We start from the raw sequence: 19,452 nt of genomic DNA on the forward strand, positions 1-19,452 counted from the left end.
CCCACACTTGGCAGCCCCACCCACATCCCCCAACTTGGCAGCCCCGCCCACACCCCCACACCTTGGCAAAGCGCCTCATGTAGTGCCCCACGATCTGTGGGTCGGGGCACTCGAGCTTCTTGATGATCTCAAAGCTCTGGTTGAGCTGGGAGAAGACATCCACCACTGAGCAGGAGAATAGCGCATGCTCTGAGGTCTGCTGGAACTGCGATGGGGGAGTCAGAAGGAAGCGGGAGTCAGAGCCAGCATCCTGCTTGCGCTCCATGGGGATGGCCAGACCCCCAATACCCCAGGGCGAGGTACAGAGAGTGAAGGGTGACTTGGAGGTGGACTCAGAGGCCCTTGGCAGGTAGAGGGTCAGGCTGGCTGAGCTCACATTTCACAGTTGTTGAATGAACAGACTTTAAAACCATAAGCGAGACCAAGATGGTGGGCACTTATCCGAGATTGGCTTCTCCTGGAGGGCAGTCTTTGCCTTCAAACTGGACCCCACTGGACTCCAGCAGGAATGGGGTCATGACAGGCAAATTGGGAGCTGGGTCAAGGGTCAGCATCTCACCCCGTCCTTCTTGTCACGTTCTAGGGCGCCGTGCAGGAAGTCCCGGGACACCTCCTCATTCTCATCCAGCCACTGGATGACGAAGGGTTCGAACCACCTGAAACAGACAGCTGGGGTGGGGCTCTGCTACCTTGTCTCTCTTACCGCTGTGTGGCCTGGTTCTGATTCAGTACTGGGTAGTCCTGCTCCTGCATCCCCCAGGCCCTGGAAGGCTTCTTCTCTGCTCCTGCCTACTGGGCCTTGATCATTTCATCTGTGAAACTCATCAGGCAGTGTGGTGCTGCGGTCACCCCAGCTTAGGGCATGCCTGGGGGCGACTGTGTTTACCTTCTGCAATTCCTTTCCTGTGTAATGGGCACCCTATACCTGCGGGCTCCACACCCTTGGGTTCATTCAGTGTGGTCTGCAAATATTTGTAAACACTAAATTAGTTGAAACTTTCTTCTTGTCATCGTTCCCTAAACTGTGCAGTAGGACGCTTCACATGGCATTGCACTCCCAGTGGTTCTACGTCATCCAGGCATGACTCTAGGTGAGCAGAGGACGTGCAGCTTTTACATAGACCCTGCCATTTGGTAGAAAAGAACTGCGTGTCCTTGGATATCACCACCCACAGGGCATCTGGAAACCTCCGAAGACACAGAGGAACAACCGTATGGTGGATGAGGTCCTGGGCAGCAGGCAGCCACCATCCCACCGTGTCCTGCGGTGTGGCCCGGCAGCCTGACACCCAGGCCCAAATCCCGGTTCTCCCCCTTACCTTACTTGAACCAGTCACTTGGTGTTGTGTAAGTGTGTGTGTGTGTGTGTGTGTGTGTGTGTGTATGTGTGTGTCGGGGGTACTAGAGACAGCACCTAGGACCATCACAATGATCTGCATCTTAGCCCTTTTATTTTATTTTTTTATGTATTTGGTACGTGGTACAGGGTCTCACTATGTAGCTCAGACTTGTAGTGATCCTCCTGTTTTCAACTTCCCCAGCGCTGGGATTACAGGCGTGCACCCCCATGCCTGATCTCTGTGGCAGGCTCAGCACGCCTAGGGGTGGGGGTAGTGCAGCATCTGGTGCTGGGGCTTGAACCCAGGTCCCTGTGCTTGCCTAAGCAGGTGCTTAATCTGCCGAGGTATCTGGCCTGCCCCCTTTTTCCTTTTATTTTGAGACAAGGTCTCATGAAGTTGTTAAATTGCCCGGGTTGGGCTGGTACTTGGGATCCTCTGTCTCAGCCTCCTCAGTATCTGGGATTAGAGGTCTACACCGCAGCATCCAGCGGCTTTGATCTACTGAGTCCTCCATTTCCTCATCCACAAAGTGACGGCTGTTATAGCACTGTCACTTCACTTCACAGAGTGGCCCTTTCACCTCACCAGAGAAAGGGTGTGTGGGCTAGCCCACCGTGGCCATGACTTTCTGGAGGCCCAGAGTCTGCGGCCCCATGAGTGGGTTCAAGGACGCTGTTCTGGAGTCCTAGCCGTGCCCTAATGCCAGGGATCCTGAGCAGGTCTGCCCTCCTCTGGGGCACTTTCTGGCTGGCAGCACCCAGGTCTGGCTTAGGCCAGGCTAGGCCAGGCTGGGGGAGGGGACTCACGTGGGGTACTCAGGCACGCGGTCCTTAAAGGCAGGCAGCTCTGCCACATACTCGTTGTAGAGCCACTTGACCTTGAAGTGCAGGTTCATGTAGTCAGCGCTCTTGCACAGACGGTGCTTGTCGTGCTCTGGCGGGCAGAACGTGCGCCTCAGCCTGTGTCCAGGCCACTGCTTCAAGGGGTGCTGAGGCACAGTGACCTGCAGCTGCCACACTGGCAGGGGGATGACCGGCCACACTGGACTCACCCTCCATGGCATACTTCATGTCTTGGGCAAACAGATTCCACATCACTTCGGCACTGATCTTTCCCACATTGAGCTCTTGGGGAAACCTGAAAAGTCAGGGTCATAAAGAGCTGATAGAGCTGGATGGAGGGCAGCGTAAGGCAGACAGTCAGCCTGCGTTCAGGGTCCCTCAGGGTCACTGAAGTGCAGAGGGCTGCACAGAGGCCTGGCCTCTGTGCACGCTTCTGTCCACCCACTCATCTGTTCATCCCTTCATGTACTCAGCCACTGGTCCAAATAGCTACCTGTCCATTCATCTGTCTGCACAATTATCCATCCATCTGTCCATCCATCCTTCCATCCATCCATCTGTCCATCCATCCGTCCGTCCGTCTGTCCGTCCATCCATCCATTCATCCATCCATCTCTATCCACTCACTCACCCAACCATTCGTCCAGCTGTTCATCTCTCCATCATACTCTGCCTTCCTCCTATCCATCTATTCACCTTCCCATGCGCGGGTCCGCCCTTTCATCCACCCATGCACTCCACTCTTGAGTCCATCTATTTAGATCTCGGATCACTAAGCACCAGGAAAGGTTAGTGCCCCAGTTCAGCGGTCTCTCTAGTGCTCTTGTCAGGCAGAAGTACAGCCCGACAGCTCGTTCAGCTAACACACATGACTACTCCAGATGCATAAAGCATGAACGAAATGCCTGCACACACATACACCCAGAGCACTGCGTGCTGCACAGCACCACCTCTTGTGTAATATTATATATTAAAGTGCATTCCACAATTATGCACAATTAAACCTATGGAGCAAAACAATTAAACCTATGGATTACAACCATGCATAAAATTATACATGCCCACACATCAGATAAAAATAATTGAAACATAAAACATTTTGTAGAGTAGCCCAGAGAAAATATTTGAGCAACAGTGCTGTTACTTATGAGCCCCCTACACACAACAATTATACATGTGATTACTCATACAATGATATATGTATGAAATGCTTTTTTAGTTCCATCAGTGATTGTGGGGTTTTTTGTCTTTTTGAGACAGGGTCTTGCTATGCAGTTCAGGCTAGCCTGAGTTCACTTTGTAGCCCAGGGTGGTCTCGAACTCACAAGGATTCTCCTGCCTCAGCCTTGTGACTGTTGGGATTACAGGCGGGTGCCACCATGCTCAGCTCCACCAATGACTGTGTATGTATGCACAACTTTATTTATTTATTTATTTATTTATTTATTTATTTATTTATTGCTCCGAATGCCCTCAGGGGTGGTGTGGCAGGCTGGAGTGTTGTGGGGATCGAACTACAGCATCCTGAGGCTGACAGCTTTGTGGAAGCAGCCACTTAAAGAACTGAGCTATGGCCAGGCCCCCCACAACTTTATTTTTATCTTTGTGAATTATACTCATATCTGAATTTCACACACAAGTACAAAAGATTATAAGTGTTCCCATATACAAGTTTGTGCGTGTGCAGAATCACACACACACACACACACACACACACACACACACACACACACAGAGGGATGACCCTGGCCATCACCCCACCGCCCACACTCACTGGTTGAGGCAGGGTGTGTAGGAATTCTTGTCCTCTTCAATAATGGATACTATGAGGGTGATGAGCTTGGACCAGAAGTCAAGGTTCTTGATGCTGGGGCCCTGCTCCTCCGGCGGGACCTCCCCCTTCTTGGCCTGAAAGGAGTAGTGGAGACATTGGTGGGGGGAACAGGACTCACCTGTCACTACTGAGGGGTAAGAAGGTGGTCCAAGAGCAGCACTGTTGACAGGCGAGTGGCTCGGGTAGGAGGCAGTGGGGGAAAACGATTCCTAAGGACTGGCCCAGACCCAGCTTTGTCACGACAGTTCTACACAGTGTAGGCTCCTCTTACAACTTAACTACTCAAGCCAGCCAGGGCTTCAAGCTGGAAATGAGTATATTCTCTGTACTTGTTTTATTTTATTTTATCTTGCTGCTGGCTCAGCCTGCCCTGGGGTGGGGCTGGCATGGCCTGTGGGGCTCGCTCACTGGCCCAACCTCCGTACTTGTTTCAGCGCAGATCAGAGGCTGGTCTCTGGGGAGGCACCTGGGTCATGGGGTGCTGCACACACCGATGGATAGATCCTTAAGAGTTCAGCGCGAGCGCCCTTGGAGGAGGGGACCGGGAGAGTGAGTTCGTGTCTGCAGCTCCTTCCGTCTGCTTCCCAGCTGCCACAATTCCACTAGCTTTGTCTCTCAGACTCTGACAATGGCCTTCCTGCACTGGAGCCACAGACTAGGAACTGAATTTCCTAAAAATTGTGATCCTCTAAATCTAAGCTGTGAGTGTGGAGTACAGTGTTGCAGCACCAGGACAGTAACTGAAGCTCTGCTGACATGAGCCCCACTCAGCCCAACGCAAGGGAGACCAACCATGCTTAACAAGCCAGCTAATCCTCACTCCACTCGGTCAAAAACAAACTGAGTAGAACTGGAATGAATCTGGGATACAGACAGAAATGAACAAACAGCAATGATGAGTGAGTCACACTCAAACTTGACTTTGTCTGACTTAGTTCTGATCACTAATTTGTTATGAATAATTTTAGCTGACATCAACCAAAAAGAAATGACATGGAACTACACGGATTGTGATGAGCTCACTGTGCAGTCACACAACTCACCACAACCCAGGTCAGGCAAGCAACTGATCTCAACTCAAACCAATCAAATGTAAAGGAAGAGAATGGAACCAAGGGTCATTTTCTTCAGTGGATGTGTCGCATCTTCCAGAAGTTAGGGTGGGGACACCTTGGGCTCCCAGGGTGTCCGGAGATGCCCCTGCCTCAGGACTTGTCACCCTGAGTTGTAAATTCCCAGGGTATACACCCTTTTCTCCTTCCAGACTACAGACACCTTTGAAATCATACCCACATCCTGGGATGCGTGCTTGATACACAGCTGTGGAATGACCTCAGATAAATTCAGCCAGAATGATCAAAACTGAATTCTGTTCCAGAAATTCCACTCAACATTTGCACAATGACTACACCAAGAACTCAGCCCAGGAACCAGCGACCAGCTGCCTCTTGTCTGCCCAGCACCAAGCAAGGACCTGGATATTCTCCATGGTGTCAGTCTTCCTAAATGTTTCCCTGCCTGAGAGGTATATATGAGCCCACTTTACAGAATGCCCTGTGACCCACAGTGGGAAAGTCTGACAGGAAGGGCTGGGCTGGGCCTCACCGGGTCTGTCTGATACTCTCGGCTGTACAGCTCATGGCAGTTGTTGAAGATGTACTCGTAGGTGGAGTTGAGGCAGGCTTTCACACAGTCCTTTACCACCTGGCTGGCTCGGGGTGGGCTCTGGAGCTCTTGGACCTGGAGGAAGGAGACCCTGTTTGGTGGGCCTGGAATGCATTTTGGGCTGAAGGAGATACCACAGCAGGAGCTCAGAACTACAGAGAGAGATCACCTCCCCGCAGTAAGAATGTCCACAGCCTGAAGGATCCAAGACACTGAGAGCTGGGGAGGACGTGGGGGAGAGGAGACCACTGGACACAGCTGATGGGAGAATGTGCTAGTATAGCCACAGTGAAAAGCTGTAGGGTGGGGTCTCAAGACACTTAAAACAGATTTACCACATGATCTGCCATCCACATCCTGCACCCAGATCCAATGAAACCAGTGTGTTGAAGAGACTTCCACCCTCCACCTCCACTGCAGCAGCACCCTCAACCATCAAGGGGTGGAACCAAGCTAGATGCCCGTCCGCGGGGACATGGATAGAGAAAACAACACCTCTATGCAAAGGAATACTATTCAGCCATGAAAAAGAATGAGATCCAGTCATTTGAGAGAACATGGAACTGGAAATCATTATGCGTTTTTGTTTGTTGAATGTTAGTGTCTTGAGACAGGGTCTTCCTATAGAGTCCCAGTTGGCCCCAGACTCATGATCTTCCTGTCTCATGCTCCTCAGTTTTTGGATTATAGGCATGTGCACCACCACGTCTAGCCAGAGATCATGACCTTAGTGATCTCTATAGTTTTGACTTCCTGCTACAGCATCTCCTTCACAGGTGATGTTGTGGAGATGAGAGTGACACGGTGACTATAGAGGCTGGGGAGAGAAGGGCGGGGGTGATTAAGCTGCGAATGGACGGAGCAAGGTGTTCTGGGGGCCCTGTCACACAGGTGGTGATGGTAGTAACAACAGGATAACATGCCTTGCCAGTGGCTAGAAGAGCTGGGTGGGGGGGCGCATGCTTATAATCCTAGTATTCTGGGAGGGTGAGGCAGGAGGGTCACAAGTGTGAGTCCAGCCTGGGCAGTTAGGTGATTTAGCAAGATCCTGTCTCAATAAAATAAGATAAAATAAAAGTGTGTGTGTGTGTGTGTGTGTGTGTGCATGCACGCATGCACATACATGCACACACACATACATATACACACAACTGTAAAAAGAAAAGGATTCTGAAGGCAGTCACTGCCACAAAAGGTAATATGTGTTTAATCTGATTTAAGTACCACACAACACAGACACGGGCACTAAACATCACAAGGTGCCCGTGAGTGTGCGTGATTTTATGGTTTGATGCATCAGGAAGAGGTGGAAGCCATCCTCATGGGCTCGGCCGGCCTACCTTCATCCTGAAGAACGTGATGCTGGTGAGAAGGTCCACAGTGGATTTGAGGTCCTGGAGTCTCTCTGGGCTGCTGGCTGGAAAGTTGTTCTGTTGGGAGTGGCAGGAGAGGTGGCTTAAAGGTGGCCAAGGTGGTGCACGCCTCTTGTGGTGGGAGGCTGAGGCAGGACGGTGGCAAGTGTGGGCCGAGTGCGAGCAACTTAGTAACTCAGTGAGATGTGCTGGGCTGGGGAAGAGCTCAGCTTGACGACCCTGGGTTCCTCTCCTCTAGGGGAGGCAGGGTATGAAAGGAGGCAGAGGAGGGTCAAAGGGGGTATGGGGCTGTAGACTCCCCAGGTTGCAGGAGGGGTCTGAGTGTGAGCATCTGGAAGCAACTCCCCATCTGAGGAGCAAACACGTATCCGGGTTGGGATGCGCCCCGCGACAGTTTCTGGTGCTGCTCTTCGCGGGGTGTGCGGGCGCCTCACCCGGTACATGGAGAGGTCAATCCGCAGGGAGTTGTGCAGCTGGTCCAGGAGCTTCACGAAGCGCTCTTTCTGAGGAGACAGGAAGGAGGCTGCTAGGGCTGGCGCCCGCCACACCTGTGGCGCAGCCCCCCATGGGAGCAGAACCCCGAGCACCCCACAACTGGGGCCAGGCTGGGGTTCCCCCTCCGCGGGCCTGGCCCACTACTGACCCCGAAGTTGGAGGCGGCAAAGCGGTCAGAGGCAGACACGTTGGTGGAGGCGGTGGTGTGTGCGTAGTAGGCGTTGATGTTGGCGAGCAGGGTGCTCATGACGGCAGGCACCCCGGGGCACATATACTTGGAGGATAGGCAGGCGAAGTGGCTGCAAGAGAGACGGAGGGTGTGTCCCCCAGGGCGACTAAGGCAGCAGCCGAGAGGGGTACCCCTGCACACCCACCATCCGCCTGCTCTTTGTGCAACTCTTCTCTGTGTCCCCATCTCTTTACCCAGCCAGTTGGTTGTCCATCTATACCCGTAGCTCTGCCTCTCTAGTCCTGGCCACGCCCCACAAACAAGTATCGCCCTCAAAGACCACACAGAATCAGCCACGCCCATCACAGAAGACCCTGCCCCCAAGGACCACACAGCCACACCCACTTCCGGCACAGGCCACCCCTCTGCCCTGTCCGACCCTGCTTGCAGCCTCACGTCATGGCTTGGTAGATGGACTCCACGCCATAGCGCATGGCGAACTCGTCCACGATTTCCTGCGCTGTCTCATCATAGTAAACCTTCCAGGCATCATCCCCCTTGGCGTCTGGGATCTTCACGACACCATTGTTCTGCACATCTGTCACGAAGTGGAAGAGGTTCTGCCCGGAGGAGAGAGGGTCTATCATGGAGGGTGCTCACATCATTCGTCCATCTTGCGTCCTCTGGTTTGTCTGTTCTTTTATCCGTGTGCTCCCCCACCCATCCAACTACCCTAAGTTGCACCTTGCTGCTCAACTATCCAGTCAGTAAATCAACCACACATCGGTGCAGGTATCCTTCTTTCCGTCGTCCATCTGCATATCCAAACATCTGTCCACTCATCCACCCTCCCCTCCCCATTCATCCAACTACCTGAACATTCACTTATATATCCTTTCAATAATTCAAGTTAAAAAAAAATTCAAGTTCATCCATCTGTTCCACACAACTACCCACAGTTCAGTCAGTCTATGCAATAATTCACATTCCATAAATCAACAATCCATCCACCCATGAATTCACCCATGAATTCACCCATCCATCCATCCACCCATCCATCCATCCACCCATCCATCCGTGGCATAGTTTCACTCACTCACCTATTTAACTACAAAAGTCAAGCATCCTTTCCTCTATACTTCTAATAGTTCTACCACACATGCATCCATCTGTCCATCCACTACCCATTCTTCCATTCTTCCTCTGTTCCACCCAACCACTTCCCCATCTGGCCATTTGCCTGTTTGTTCACCCTGTCCTTCCACCTCCACTATCCACCTATCACAGTATTTACCTGTCTACTTACCCTCCCTTTTACCAACCCAACCATTCTATTCTTCTACTCACAATTAAACCAGTCCATCCAATAATTTATCCATCCAGCCATCCCAACATCCAGTCTCCTCTATCTGTCTGCCTATCATTCCATCCACCTACCCATGATCTGTCTTTTTCCCCATCTATGCACATACCATCCCCCCACCTATCCCTGGCTTACCCTTCTATTCCCCAATAATAATTGAACCACACTCCACCATCCATCACCTACCGCCTGTCCATGTATCCATCCACCAACTCATCTCTCTCCCCATCCACTCACTTGCCACCTCTCCCACATCTTTCTTACCCACTCATCACTACCTCCTCCAAGCACCCATTCCTACCCAACAAACTAAGTATGGGGACATCATGGCCCAACCCTGAGCATGCAGTTCTGGGGCAGAAGGCAGGATGTGGAGCTGGTTAGTGAGAGTTAGGCTGGAGGCCTGGGAAACCTTCCCAGAGGGTGTCCTGGAGCTGGACCTTGGTGAATGGAGAGGAGTTTTCTGGGTAGAGGGAATGGTGTGGGGAACTGTCCCAAAGGTGTGAAGTGTGGCTTTGAGGAGGAGGGGAGCAGGGCTCTGGGGGCCTCGGGAGCTCACCTCATGCAGGCAGGTGTACTGGACATGGTAGGGGGCCACCTTCTCCTCGCCCTTGATCTCCACGCTGATATGCAGCCGGATGGCACCTGACACGGCTGATTTGTCAGTCCTCTTGTCTGCAAGGCAGAAAGGGATGGATGGGTCAGAAAGTCTACTCACTCTGATTGGCTTTTTTTTTTTTTTTTTTTTTGGTACTAGAAATTGAACCTGGGGGCTTTCACACTGAGCTCCATCCCCAGTCCTTCTTCATTATTACCATCATTGTCATCTTAAAATTTTAAGACAGGGTCTTGTTAAGTTGCTAAATTGCCCAGGTTGGAGTCAAACTTGCAATCCACTTGCCTCAACCTCCCAGAGTGCTGGGATGACAGACATGTGCTACCATAATTATTAATGTCTATTTACTGAGCCATTTTAACTTCTGAATCACCTTGTAGCTTCCCAGGTGCCCTGAAATTGAGGGCTGTGTTTCTTCCTCAAGATGCTTCTTATACTTTGTATTTCCTTCCTTAGGCCAGAATTCCCCACCCCTTCTCTCCTGGGAGATGGACAGGCCTTGATTTTTCACTCTGGTTAACCCCGGGGATGGGTCTCCTTCCCTAACCCAGCAGATCTAGGCCTGGCTTCTCCCTAGCTCTCAGGCCCTGACTCTGCTCGGAATGTACCCTGTGGTCCTGGTCATCTTAGGTGGGGTCCTGGGCTCTGGTCTTGCTTCGCCCCTCCTGAGACTGCACCCTTCTTCAGCAGGGCTCCCTTCTCTCCCCACTGCAGGCCCCGACCCTGCACGTCGCCCTGCCTCACCCAGGTTGTACCACACGTCCATCTCGCCGCTGAGCGTCCGCACCTCGATGATCGTCTGCCCCAGGAAGTCGTCTGACTCCCTCTTGAACCTCTGCTTCACGCGGGACTTGATGTCATCATCTTCGTCCCACACGCGCACCTTGATGCGGTCGGAGGAGTTGTGACATTCACTGTGCAGGGAGGAGTGGGCGAAGGCAGTAGTCAGGCAGCTGGTGTGGGCCAAGTGGGAGCCCCTCTTGGGGCCCACCCAGGCACTTACAAGTGGAAATTCTCCTCCCACACGGGGTTGAGGTTTCCATAGATGGTTTTCGTCCGTTTTTTCGTCTTCCCAACCTGAACAGTGACGTAAGGGTCGCTGGACCCCGTCTTGTCCTTTGCCTGCAGGCCCTGGGCGCAGACCACTGGAAGACAGAGCACAGACTCAGGACTCCCATCTGCACCAGCTGTGTCCAGGGCCCCGTCCTGTGCGACCGCCGCCCTCACCCGTGATGCTGATCTTGGCTGACCACTTGGACGTGCCGTCCAGCACACTCTGCTTCACGGCCTTCATCTGCTGTGTGTGCGCCGTCTTGGTCACCGCGAAGATCTCCTGGATGAGCTCGAAAATCTCGGGCTTGTTACGCTCCCGGATCTTCATGCGGTCCTTGAGCACCATGATGATGTTCTGTGTGCGGTCCTCTGCGCCGTGCTTGGAGCTTTTCTCCGCGGCCCCTGTGGGACAGCGGCCATGCCTGCACCCGCCAGGGAGAGCTGACCCCAGCTAGCAGGTACCGCGCGCGGCTCCGCCCTCTGAGCCCTAGCTAAGGCCACGCCCACCACGCCCGCGCCCACTTGAAGCTCCGCCAACCAGGAGATCCTTATCTCTGAGGCACGCCCCTTGAGGGCCGCCTTCCAGACCACGCCCACCAGGAGTCTATCTGCCTGAGCCCCGCCCACTAGGATTACTCCTGAGCCACGTCCTCAGAAGCCCTTTTTCTGAGCCACGCCCCCTCGGAGTCCAGCCGGACCTCTGGAGTCCGCCCAGTCTAACGCGATGTTTTACGAGGAGGAAGCCTCTGCTCAAGAAGGCCGCCACGCCTCTCTTTGACCCTCGCCACTCCTCTTCCTCTTTAATCCCCACACCGATCTCCTTCACAACCCAGCATCCAGTCTCCTCTGTCTGCCTATCTACCTATGCACATACCAACCTCCCACCTACCTGCAGCTTACCCTTCCATTCCCCTATCCTTCCAATAATAATTGAACCACACATCCACGATCCATCGCCCACAGCCACACCCCTCAGCCTACCCAAGGTGTCCCTCCTCACAAGTCCCGGAGCCCCACTCCTGTTGGCTCCGCCCTTGCCCCGCCCCTCGGCCCGCCCCTGCCCTTGGCAGGCCCCGCCCGCGCCTCACTCTGGCTGCCTAGGGGTCCCTGGCTGCTGGCTGCTCCCACCCGGTGCGCACTCACGCTGCAGGCAGTCAGCGTTGAGCAGGTCCTGGCACTTCTCGTGGCACTTGACGCCACACTCGGTGCAGCGCATACCCTGGCGTGCTATGCCCCACAGCAGCCCCTCGCACTCGTAGCAGTAGGTGGGCGTGGTGGCCGTCCACACCTCGAAGTTGTGTGGCGTGGTGCATGAGATGGGGTAGATTAAGGCTTGCAGGGTCTTCTTGTAAACGTGGTTTTTCTGCAGGAAGGTGGGTGGCAGGTGGGTGGCTCCCCTGCCTCCTCCCTCCCCGCACCTGGCTGTGTTCCCCTAGCCCAGGCCCTCCAAGCCTACGCACCAGCTCCTCGTTGTTCAGTGTGCTGGAGGCCAGGGCTGAGGTGATGCCTGCCTTTCTGGACTGGACCAGGGACTAGGGCAGGGTCACGAAGACGTCCAGCCACAGGTAGGAGCAACATCGGTAGAGCGGTCACAGGTTACAGGTCGCAGCAGGGGGGAGCAGTAGGGATCCGGGTTAGGGGGCAATAGTGCTCCCAACTGCGGATGTACTTGGGTCACCCAAGCTGATGCCCCAGCCACACAGCAGATCATAAGAGCCCAGATGTGGGCGTGGCAAGGTTCCCCAGCACCCAGGCAAGGTCATCTGAAGACCTCCTGGGGAGCAGCGGATTGGAGTCCCTCAGGGACGGGGTCACCACCACTCACCATGGCCTGAAGCATCCGTGGAGCACAAGGAGAGAAAGCAGGCTGAGTTAGTCCTGGAGGAGGCCCGGCCAGCCCCCAGCCCAGGACCCCTGCTGGCGGTTTCACAGGCTGCACACTGCTTTCCCGCCATTTCTGCCATGGCAACGCTTACCAGGTCGCTCACGAGGGGGATGGGCTTCCTCTTGCGGATGTCCGGCATGCTGTCGATGATGATAAGGCCACCCCCGGGGCTGCAAGGGATGGGGGGCCGTGAGGGCTGCTTGCCCTCAGCACACGCATTGCCAGGGGCCAGCTGGGATCCTTGCTTTTCAGTTGTGAGGTTCAGCTGGAGCTGGAACCAGAAAAGCTGCCGTGTGGCAGACGTGATCAGCTCACGTAGGGCTGAGGGCCGGCGGCCATGGGTGTCTCTGCGCCACGTGGCTGGTGGCCTCGCATGAAGCGGCATGGCCAGGGGCCAGCAATGGGACAATGGAGACCAGAGGTGCGTGGACGGCAAGGGTCACAGGCATTCAGAGCTGGTGAGAGGCAAGGAAGGACCGTGCCCTGTGGGCTCCAAGGAGGCATGGTCTCCGACCCTGTCTTCATAGTTCTGGCCTCTGCTTCACTACATAAGCCCAGGGTGGTGACACCATGTGACACCCCTAGGACTCAACTTTCACGTCTGGGAAATGGGGCAATGGTGCACATGTCCACATTTAATGGAAAACTGAAGTAAGGTAAATACAAATGTCATGCTAGGATAGGATAGAAAGGACTTAAAACAAAAATTTTGTAGTAGTACTGGGAATGGAACCCAGGGCCTTCACACTGATCTCCACCTTCAGCTTTTTAAAATTTTGAGACAAGCTCTCACTAAGTTGACAAGTGTGGGCTCCAACTTGTGTTCCTCCTGCCTCAGCTTCTCAAGGGATGAGATGACAGTTCTGTGTCCCTGTGCCTGGAAGGAAGCCTTTCTTTGTGCTTGGTATTGGAAACACAAGTGTGTCCTTGCAGTTCTGCCAGGAGGGAGTGGTGTCGGAATTCACGAGGCAGGAGCTGGAATTGTGTTTGTGTCCCAGACCTTTGCCAAAGGTCCCTCCCTGCCTTGGCTGGTGCATGCAGGTGGCTGAGGCAGCAGAGGCTGTCATGCCTGGTCCCAAGCTGCTTCAGGGAGAGAGGCAGTGTGTCCCTCAGGCAGCGGCAAGGTTCGACTTCTGTCCGAAAACCTCCCCTAGGCCCCAGGGGTGTCCACACAGCAGCACTCTCTGTAACAGGGACCAGAACTGCCTGGTGCACCTCCCCATTTGGATCCGTGCCTGCCGGGGTGCTCCTGCTCTATGCAGCCTCCAGCCAGGGCCACCTCGTTTATTTTTGGAGCTACAGCTCCTCCTGTCCCTGATTCTGTGTGCAAGGGAGGCAGTAAAGAAGGTCATGGTCCTGATGCTATTTCCAAACACAAGAGTTGCTTAAAATTATCTCCTTCATCTTCCAACCTCCCCACCTGCCACCCTCAAACAGGCACCTCAGAGGCTGACAGTGACAGCAAGCTCCAGTAGGCTCTGTGACTCTTGTTAATTAAAGCTCCTGTGACCCAAGGGAGAATCTGAGAAATTCAGAAGCAGAACCAAAGCAAGCAGAGGCTGCCAGGTTGTGTGGGGGAGGGTGCGAGGAGTGGTTTTTGCTTTATCTTTTGCCTATTTCTGCTGGATGTGGCACCATGTGCCTGCAGTCCTGGCTACTGAGGAAGCTGAGGCAGGAGGATTCCTTGAACCCAAGAGTTCAAGATCAACCTGGGCAACATAGCAAGATCCCATCTCAAAACAACAAAGACTCACTCCTTTCTAAATGGGGCCACTTCCAACTCAGCTAGGCTGAGCCCCAGCTGCAAATCAGGCTCGGGTCGGGAGCCATCCTGCTGAGGCCTCAGCTACAACACTCACCCGCCCTTGAACCACAGGGACTTGGACATCTCTCCTTCTCCCCGGGCCTGTGGGATGGACAGACAAACAGTCAGTGTGGCCGTCCCTCCCATTTTTTCTCTTCCCACTATGTGTTCTTTGTACAGATTCCCAGTCTGTTCTGGGGCTTGTCATGTGTGAAATGGGTTCCTCTCCATCATGCCCCTCCCTCAGCATCCTGCCAAGCCTAGGAGTTAATCAGCACTGTTGATTAGGGACCGGGGAGATGGCTCAGTAGAATAAGCGCTTGCCTGGCCTGAGTTCAATCCCCGGTTCCACCAAAAAAAAAAAAAAAAAAAAAAAAAAAAAAAAAAAAAGCAAAGCATAGTTGCCCACAAGAGCTCCACAGTCTTAGGGGACATAGGGGTTAAATTTTCTCTGGTCAAACAGAAGATTCTATCATTTCCTTTTCTTGACTCCTTACAGCCTCCCCCCCTTTGCTACCCAGGTGCCCCAGGGCCTTTGTACAGCTTGTCACCAGCCTGTGCACCCTGCCACCTTATGTACTCCACCAGCCTCTGCTTAGCACTTAGTCTCTGTGTAGACCGAGGTGAGGCCTTGACCTTGAATTTGACCTGGATGTGGCTGTAGCCACAACCTTAGCCTTTGTCCGGTGCTGTCCTCCTCTCCTTCTTCTTGACCCTGAGAGAGGCTGTGAGGCGGTGGGGTGGGGCTGAGTGCAGGGGAGCCAGAGAGGTGTCAGCTCTGACCGCTTTCTTTACCTGGCCACAGGTCAGCGGAAGTGTGGGCGGTGCAGTCACGGTGGGGCATGGGTGGATATTGGGCATGGCCAAAGTGGGTGCAGATGGGGCAGTGAATGTGGGCAAAACTGGTAGGGCCGGTCAGTGGGTACGGTTAATAGTGTGGGTGTGGTTTTGGGTGTTGTGTGATTGTGAATGGGTGGGATACTGGGCATGGCTGACAGGTGTGGGCGGAGTGCTGGGCCTGGCCCATCTGTAGCGACTATGGGGGGACTGGGCGGTCACAGGTATGGGCGGTGCGTTGGGCGTGGCACTCTGTTGGGGGCGGGGCCCTCACTCACCTCCTGCAGCTGCATCCGCACCTTGTTGAAGGCGCGCAGCCAGTTGGCCTTTGCTCTGGACATGGAGTCCTGGCCTTCCTGACCTTGTTCATCCTCTCGGGGCCTGAAACTAAGGCAGAGGGCGTCGTGAGCTACACGGCAGCTCTTCACAGCCCTACCTCGCTGCACCGAGCCCTGCACCGTCACTGACTGCCCGCATCCGCACCTTGCCCACTGCATTGCCCCTGACCCTCATGGCCCCGGTACCCTTTCCTGCAGTCCTGGACCTTTTGGGCCCTAAGGATCCCGTTCCTGGGTCCTACAGAGACTCACAGCCTCCCAGATCCCTGCTGCATGACCCCAAGTAAACCCTGTCCCCCACCAGCAGGAGCGCAGCGCCCTGGGTATGACGGCCCCAAGGCTGCCGGGCCTGGCGTCCCCGTGGTGACTGGCGCCAGCCCCAGCCACTACCTTTCCTCTGCCTTGGGGGGCTCGGGCTCAGGTGTCTCCTCGGGTGTGGCCGGCTTGGGGGCCACCTTGGCCAGGTCAGAGCCCTCGCTGGGCAGGGCCGGGCCCGTGTCCTCCTTCTCTGTGACCGCCGGAGGGAGGCTCACGCGTTTGAAGTCCTTGGGTTCGGCCACTGCTGGCTCCTCGCACGGGGTATAACTGGCCAGGTCATCTGGCACAGGCTCCTCCTCCTCCAGCTCCTCGTCCTCTAGCTCCTCCTCCTCCAGCTCCTCCTCCTCCAGATCCTCCTCCAGATCCTCCTCCAGGTCCTCCTCCAGGTCCTCGTCCAGCTCCTCGGCATCCTGGTCCCAGCGCGGCGAGTCCTGCTGGTAGCTCACGGAGCTGTGGCATGAGTGGTATGAGTCGCGGTCGCGCTCGTCCTCCAGCTCTGAGCCCTGCAGGCTCTGCTCATCTGGGTCAAAATCCTCGCTCAGCTGGGAGCTGCCACGGCTCAGCTCACCCGATGACGCATAGCGGCTGCTGCCTGTGGGGCTGTGGGAACGAAGGGGCCCAGGTCAGCTGTGTCCCAGTGCCCAGGTTTCTGCTTACTCAGACTGGGTACCTACTGTACTGGGTTCTGTCCAAGGCACTAGGAGACAATCTGCATCTTGCTAAGTGACCAAAGTGGGGCTCAAACCGTGATCCTCCTGCCTCAGCCTCCCAGGCAGGTTGGATTATAGTCATGTGCTATGGTGGCCAGAGTTACATGGATCCCTTACTCTTGCTTCAGTAGAAAGAATGTTGTAGTGTGAACGTACTCCATGAATCTCATGCGTGAGAAATACAATCCCATGCCACAGTCTTGACCTTTAGCCAAGCCTGGCAGCCCTTGCCTTTGTCTAGCATGCTGGGAGGCTGAGGCAGGAGGATCAAAAGTTTGAGCTCACCCAGCTTGGGGAGCTTAGACATGAAAAGACCCTAACTCAAAATTTAAAAAATTTTTAAAAAGGCCTGGGGATGTACCGCAGTCCTGTAATCCCAGCACCATGGAGACTGGGGCAGAGGATTGCTGCAAATTCCAGGACAGCCTGGCCGACAAAGCAAGAGCCTGTCTGAAAAGAAACAAAACAACAACAGAAAGAGGGACTGGGGTGTAGCCCAGTGCAAAGGCCCCCAGCTCCACTCCTGGTTTGTTGGCTTCTGTTCAGAAGCCAGGGCCAGTGGGTCAGGCTGCTGGCAGGGCCAGCGGCCTGGTGGCCCCTTCCATCAAGTGGCCACAGCTTCCAGAACTTCCCTCTGTATTGAGCTGCAGCCTTAGTCCTTTCTGACTTTTTATTCTGAGACTGAGTCGCTCAGGCTGGGTGGAACTTGAGATCCTCCAGACTCAGCCTTCTAGTCAAGCTTCCGCAACTGTTGTTGCAAGCATTTGGGTGAGGCAAGGGCTTCACGTGGCTCCCCATGTGCCCCTGGGGAGCCAGCTACCTGAGTGCCCGCGGCTCGGAGAACTCCTCGTAGCTCTGCATGGAGTCACTGTAGGACTCACGAGAGCCCAGGGGCGGTGGGCGGACAGAGTACTGGTGTACAGAGGCGTTGGGCTGTGAGGTGGTGTAGTAGGGCGGCGGGATGCTGTTGCTTGTCTCGCTGCGATAATCACTGTCCCGGTCGTCCACTGCACTGTCGGGGTCATCATCTGGAAGATGGAAGAGGGGTGGGACAAGGTGAGGGACTACCAGCCCAGAGAGAGGTGCTTGTACACAGTGCTTGGAAGACTGTGGGTCTGGTTAACAGAGATATAGGTCTCAGAACATGGGAGGTGGAAACCTTGTCTGGCGTCTTCTGGGTCAAACTGGATCTAAGTCTGGGCTAGGATAGTTCAGATGTTAGAAGGACACAGAGCTTCAGTTCCACAGGAGGGTGAGTCCTACCTATATGCAGGCTGTCAGAAAAATCAAGGTAGGGTTTGTTCTGCCAGGCAGTGTGTTTCCCATCAGTGGGGCACTCAGGGACATGGTGGGGACAGAGGGTGCGATGTGCACTTGTGAGGGCCCAGGCCCAAGCCTGCAGGTGAAGAGCAAAGAAGCTGTGGAGACAGAGGACATCCCCATCGAGGAGGGCTTGATTCTCGGGCGGCCTCCACACACACTGCACAGGCCTGGGTGGGCCGTCGCCAGACCCACAGTGACAAGAGTAGAAGCATGTTTTGCTTTGGGTTGGACTCTCTAGTAAAACCAAAACAGTTTATTTTCTAAACTCTGAAAAAAAAATCTAATTCTAAAAGCAACATGTTCTGGGCATAGTGGCACACGCCTGTAATCCCAGCTACTCAGGAGGCTGAGGCAGGAGGATCCCAGGTTGGAGACTAGCCTGGGGATCACAGTGAGACCTGGTCTCAATAAAACAAAACACCTTGAAACAAACAAAACAAAAAGTGACATCTGGGAAGAGGTCACATACTTTCTTATTTGTTCCTTTCAGCAACTTCTAAGTCTTTTTAAGCTAAATTCTTACATTTCTTTTTTGCTGTTGTTTTTCCTAGGCTTGCCCAGACTTCATGATGATCCTCCTGCCTCAGCCTCTCAAGTGCCAGGCATGCACCATGTCATCTGGCTAAAGGTCTGATTCTTTCAGACCTATCGTAGGTGGTCAATTATTAAGAAGTGAATTTCAGGGCTGGCCAAATAGCTCAGTGGATTAAAGTGCCTGCAAGCAGGAGCAGGGCCAGAGGTTCGATAGCAGGGCCTGCCTTGCCGGCCAGCCTTGCTGGCCCCACTGCTGGGATGCGCTCAGATGGCAATTAAGTCTAGGTGTGGTGGTGCGTGCCCGTAATCCCAGCTCTTGGGAGGCTGTAAACAGGCAGATCACTGTGAGTCTGATCTAGTAGTGAGGCCCTAAACACCCTGTAGAGCCTTGCCCTCCCCGCAAAAAAGAAGCCAATTTCAGCAGGGTGTGGTGGTGCACACCTGTCTTCCCAGCACCTTGGGAAGCTGAGGCAGGAGGATCACAAGCATGGGAAATGGAGGGACTCAGTGAGACCGTCTCAAAATGAAAATTAAAAAGGCCCTGGAGATGGAGCTGGGTGTGCAGATCCTGGGTTCAATCTCCAGCCCAGGGAAGTGAAGGAAGGAGGGACGATGAGAGGAAGAGAGTCCCTGTGGGCTGCTCATGCTGGCTGGGCCTTCTAGTCTAGGGGAGGCCGTGGGACACAAGGCAAAGCCACATCTGGGTCCTGTGCGCCCCCACGGTGCCGCCCCCACAGGACCAGCAGTGAGAGGGGGGTTATGGGGAGAGTATCGTTGCCCTCTGAACCCCAGGTTCTTGTGTGTGAGTTTCCCAGTCCCCAGGACATGGCAGTGGCTACGACTTACTCTGTTCGCCCCAGCCGAAGTAATTCCAGTTGCCTACAAGAGAAGGTGGAGGTGATGGGGGTGGGGCTTGCTGCTGCCTCAGTTTCTCCATCCCCCTCGATGACCCC

General features: G+C 54.4%; 1 protein-coding gene across 1 annotated transcript in view; it reads right to left on the reverse strand.

Annotated features, from left to right (window-relative positions):
• Positions 1-19,452, reverse strand: part of Unc13a (unc-13 homolog A) — a 44,577-nt gene that overhangs the window by 17,060 nt on the left and 8,065 nt on the right. The window contains exons 8-30 of the mRNA XM_023707646.1: positions 19,346-19,378; positions 17,463-17,670; positions 16,005-16,532; positions 15,555-15,663; positions 14,495-14,541; positions 12,727-12,805; positions 12,576-12,581; positions 12,211-12,282; positions 11,894-12,113; positions 10,925-11,152; positions 10,701-10,842; positions 10,442-10,611; positions 9,641-9,756; positions 8,175-8,338; positions 7,698-7,848; positions 7,489-7,557; positions 7,022-7,111; positions 5,622-5,756; positions 3,957-4,090; positions 2,392-2,477; positions 2,147-2,273; positions 560-656; positions 62-205 (exon numbers count right to left, since the gene is read on the reverse strand). Coding sequence (XP_023563414.1) covers positions 62-205; positions 560-656; positions 2,147-2,273; positions 2,392-2,477; positions 3,957-4,090; positions 5,622-5,756; positions 7,022-7,111; positions 7,489-7,557; positions 7,698-7,848; positions 8,175-8,338; positions 9,641-9,756; positions 10,442-10,611; positions 10,701-10,842; positions 10,925-11,152; positions 11,894-12,113; positions 12,211-12,282; positions 12,576-12,581; positions 12,727-12,805; positions 14,495-14,541; positions 15,555-15,663; positions 16,005-16,532; positions 17,463-17,670; positions 19,346-19,378 — 3,155 coding nt within the window. The remainder of the gene's footprint in view (positions 1-61; positions 206-559; positions 657-2,146; positions 2,274-2,391; positions 2,478-3,956; positions 4,091-5,621; positions 5,757-7,021; positions 7,112-7,488; positions 7,558-7,697; positions 7,849-8,174; positions 8,339-9,640; positions 9,757-10,441; positions 10,612-10,700; positions 10,843-10,924; positions 11,153-11,893; positions 12,114-12,210; positions 12,283-12,575; positions 12,582-12,726; positions 12,806-14,494; positions 14,542-15,554; positions 15,664-16,004; positions 16,533-17,462; positions 17,671-19,345; positions 19,379-19,452) is intronic.

This window comes from Octodon degus, unplaced genomic scaffold, assembly GCF_000260255.1.
Source record: "Octodon degus isolate 3935 unplaced genomic scaffold, OctDeg1.0 scaffold00304, whole genome shotgun sequence".
Classification (NCBI taxonomy): Eukaryota; Metazoa; Chordata; class Mammalia; order Rodentia; family Octodontidae; genus Octodon; species Octodon degus.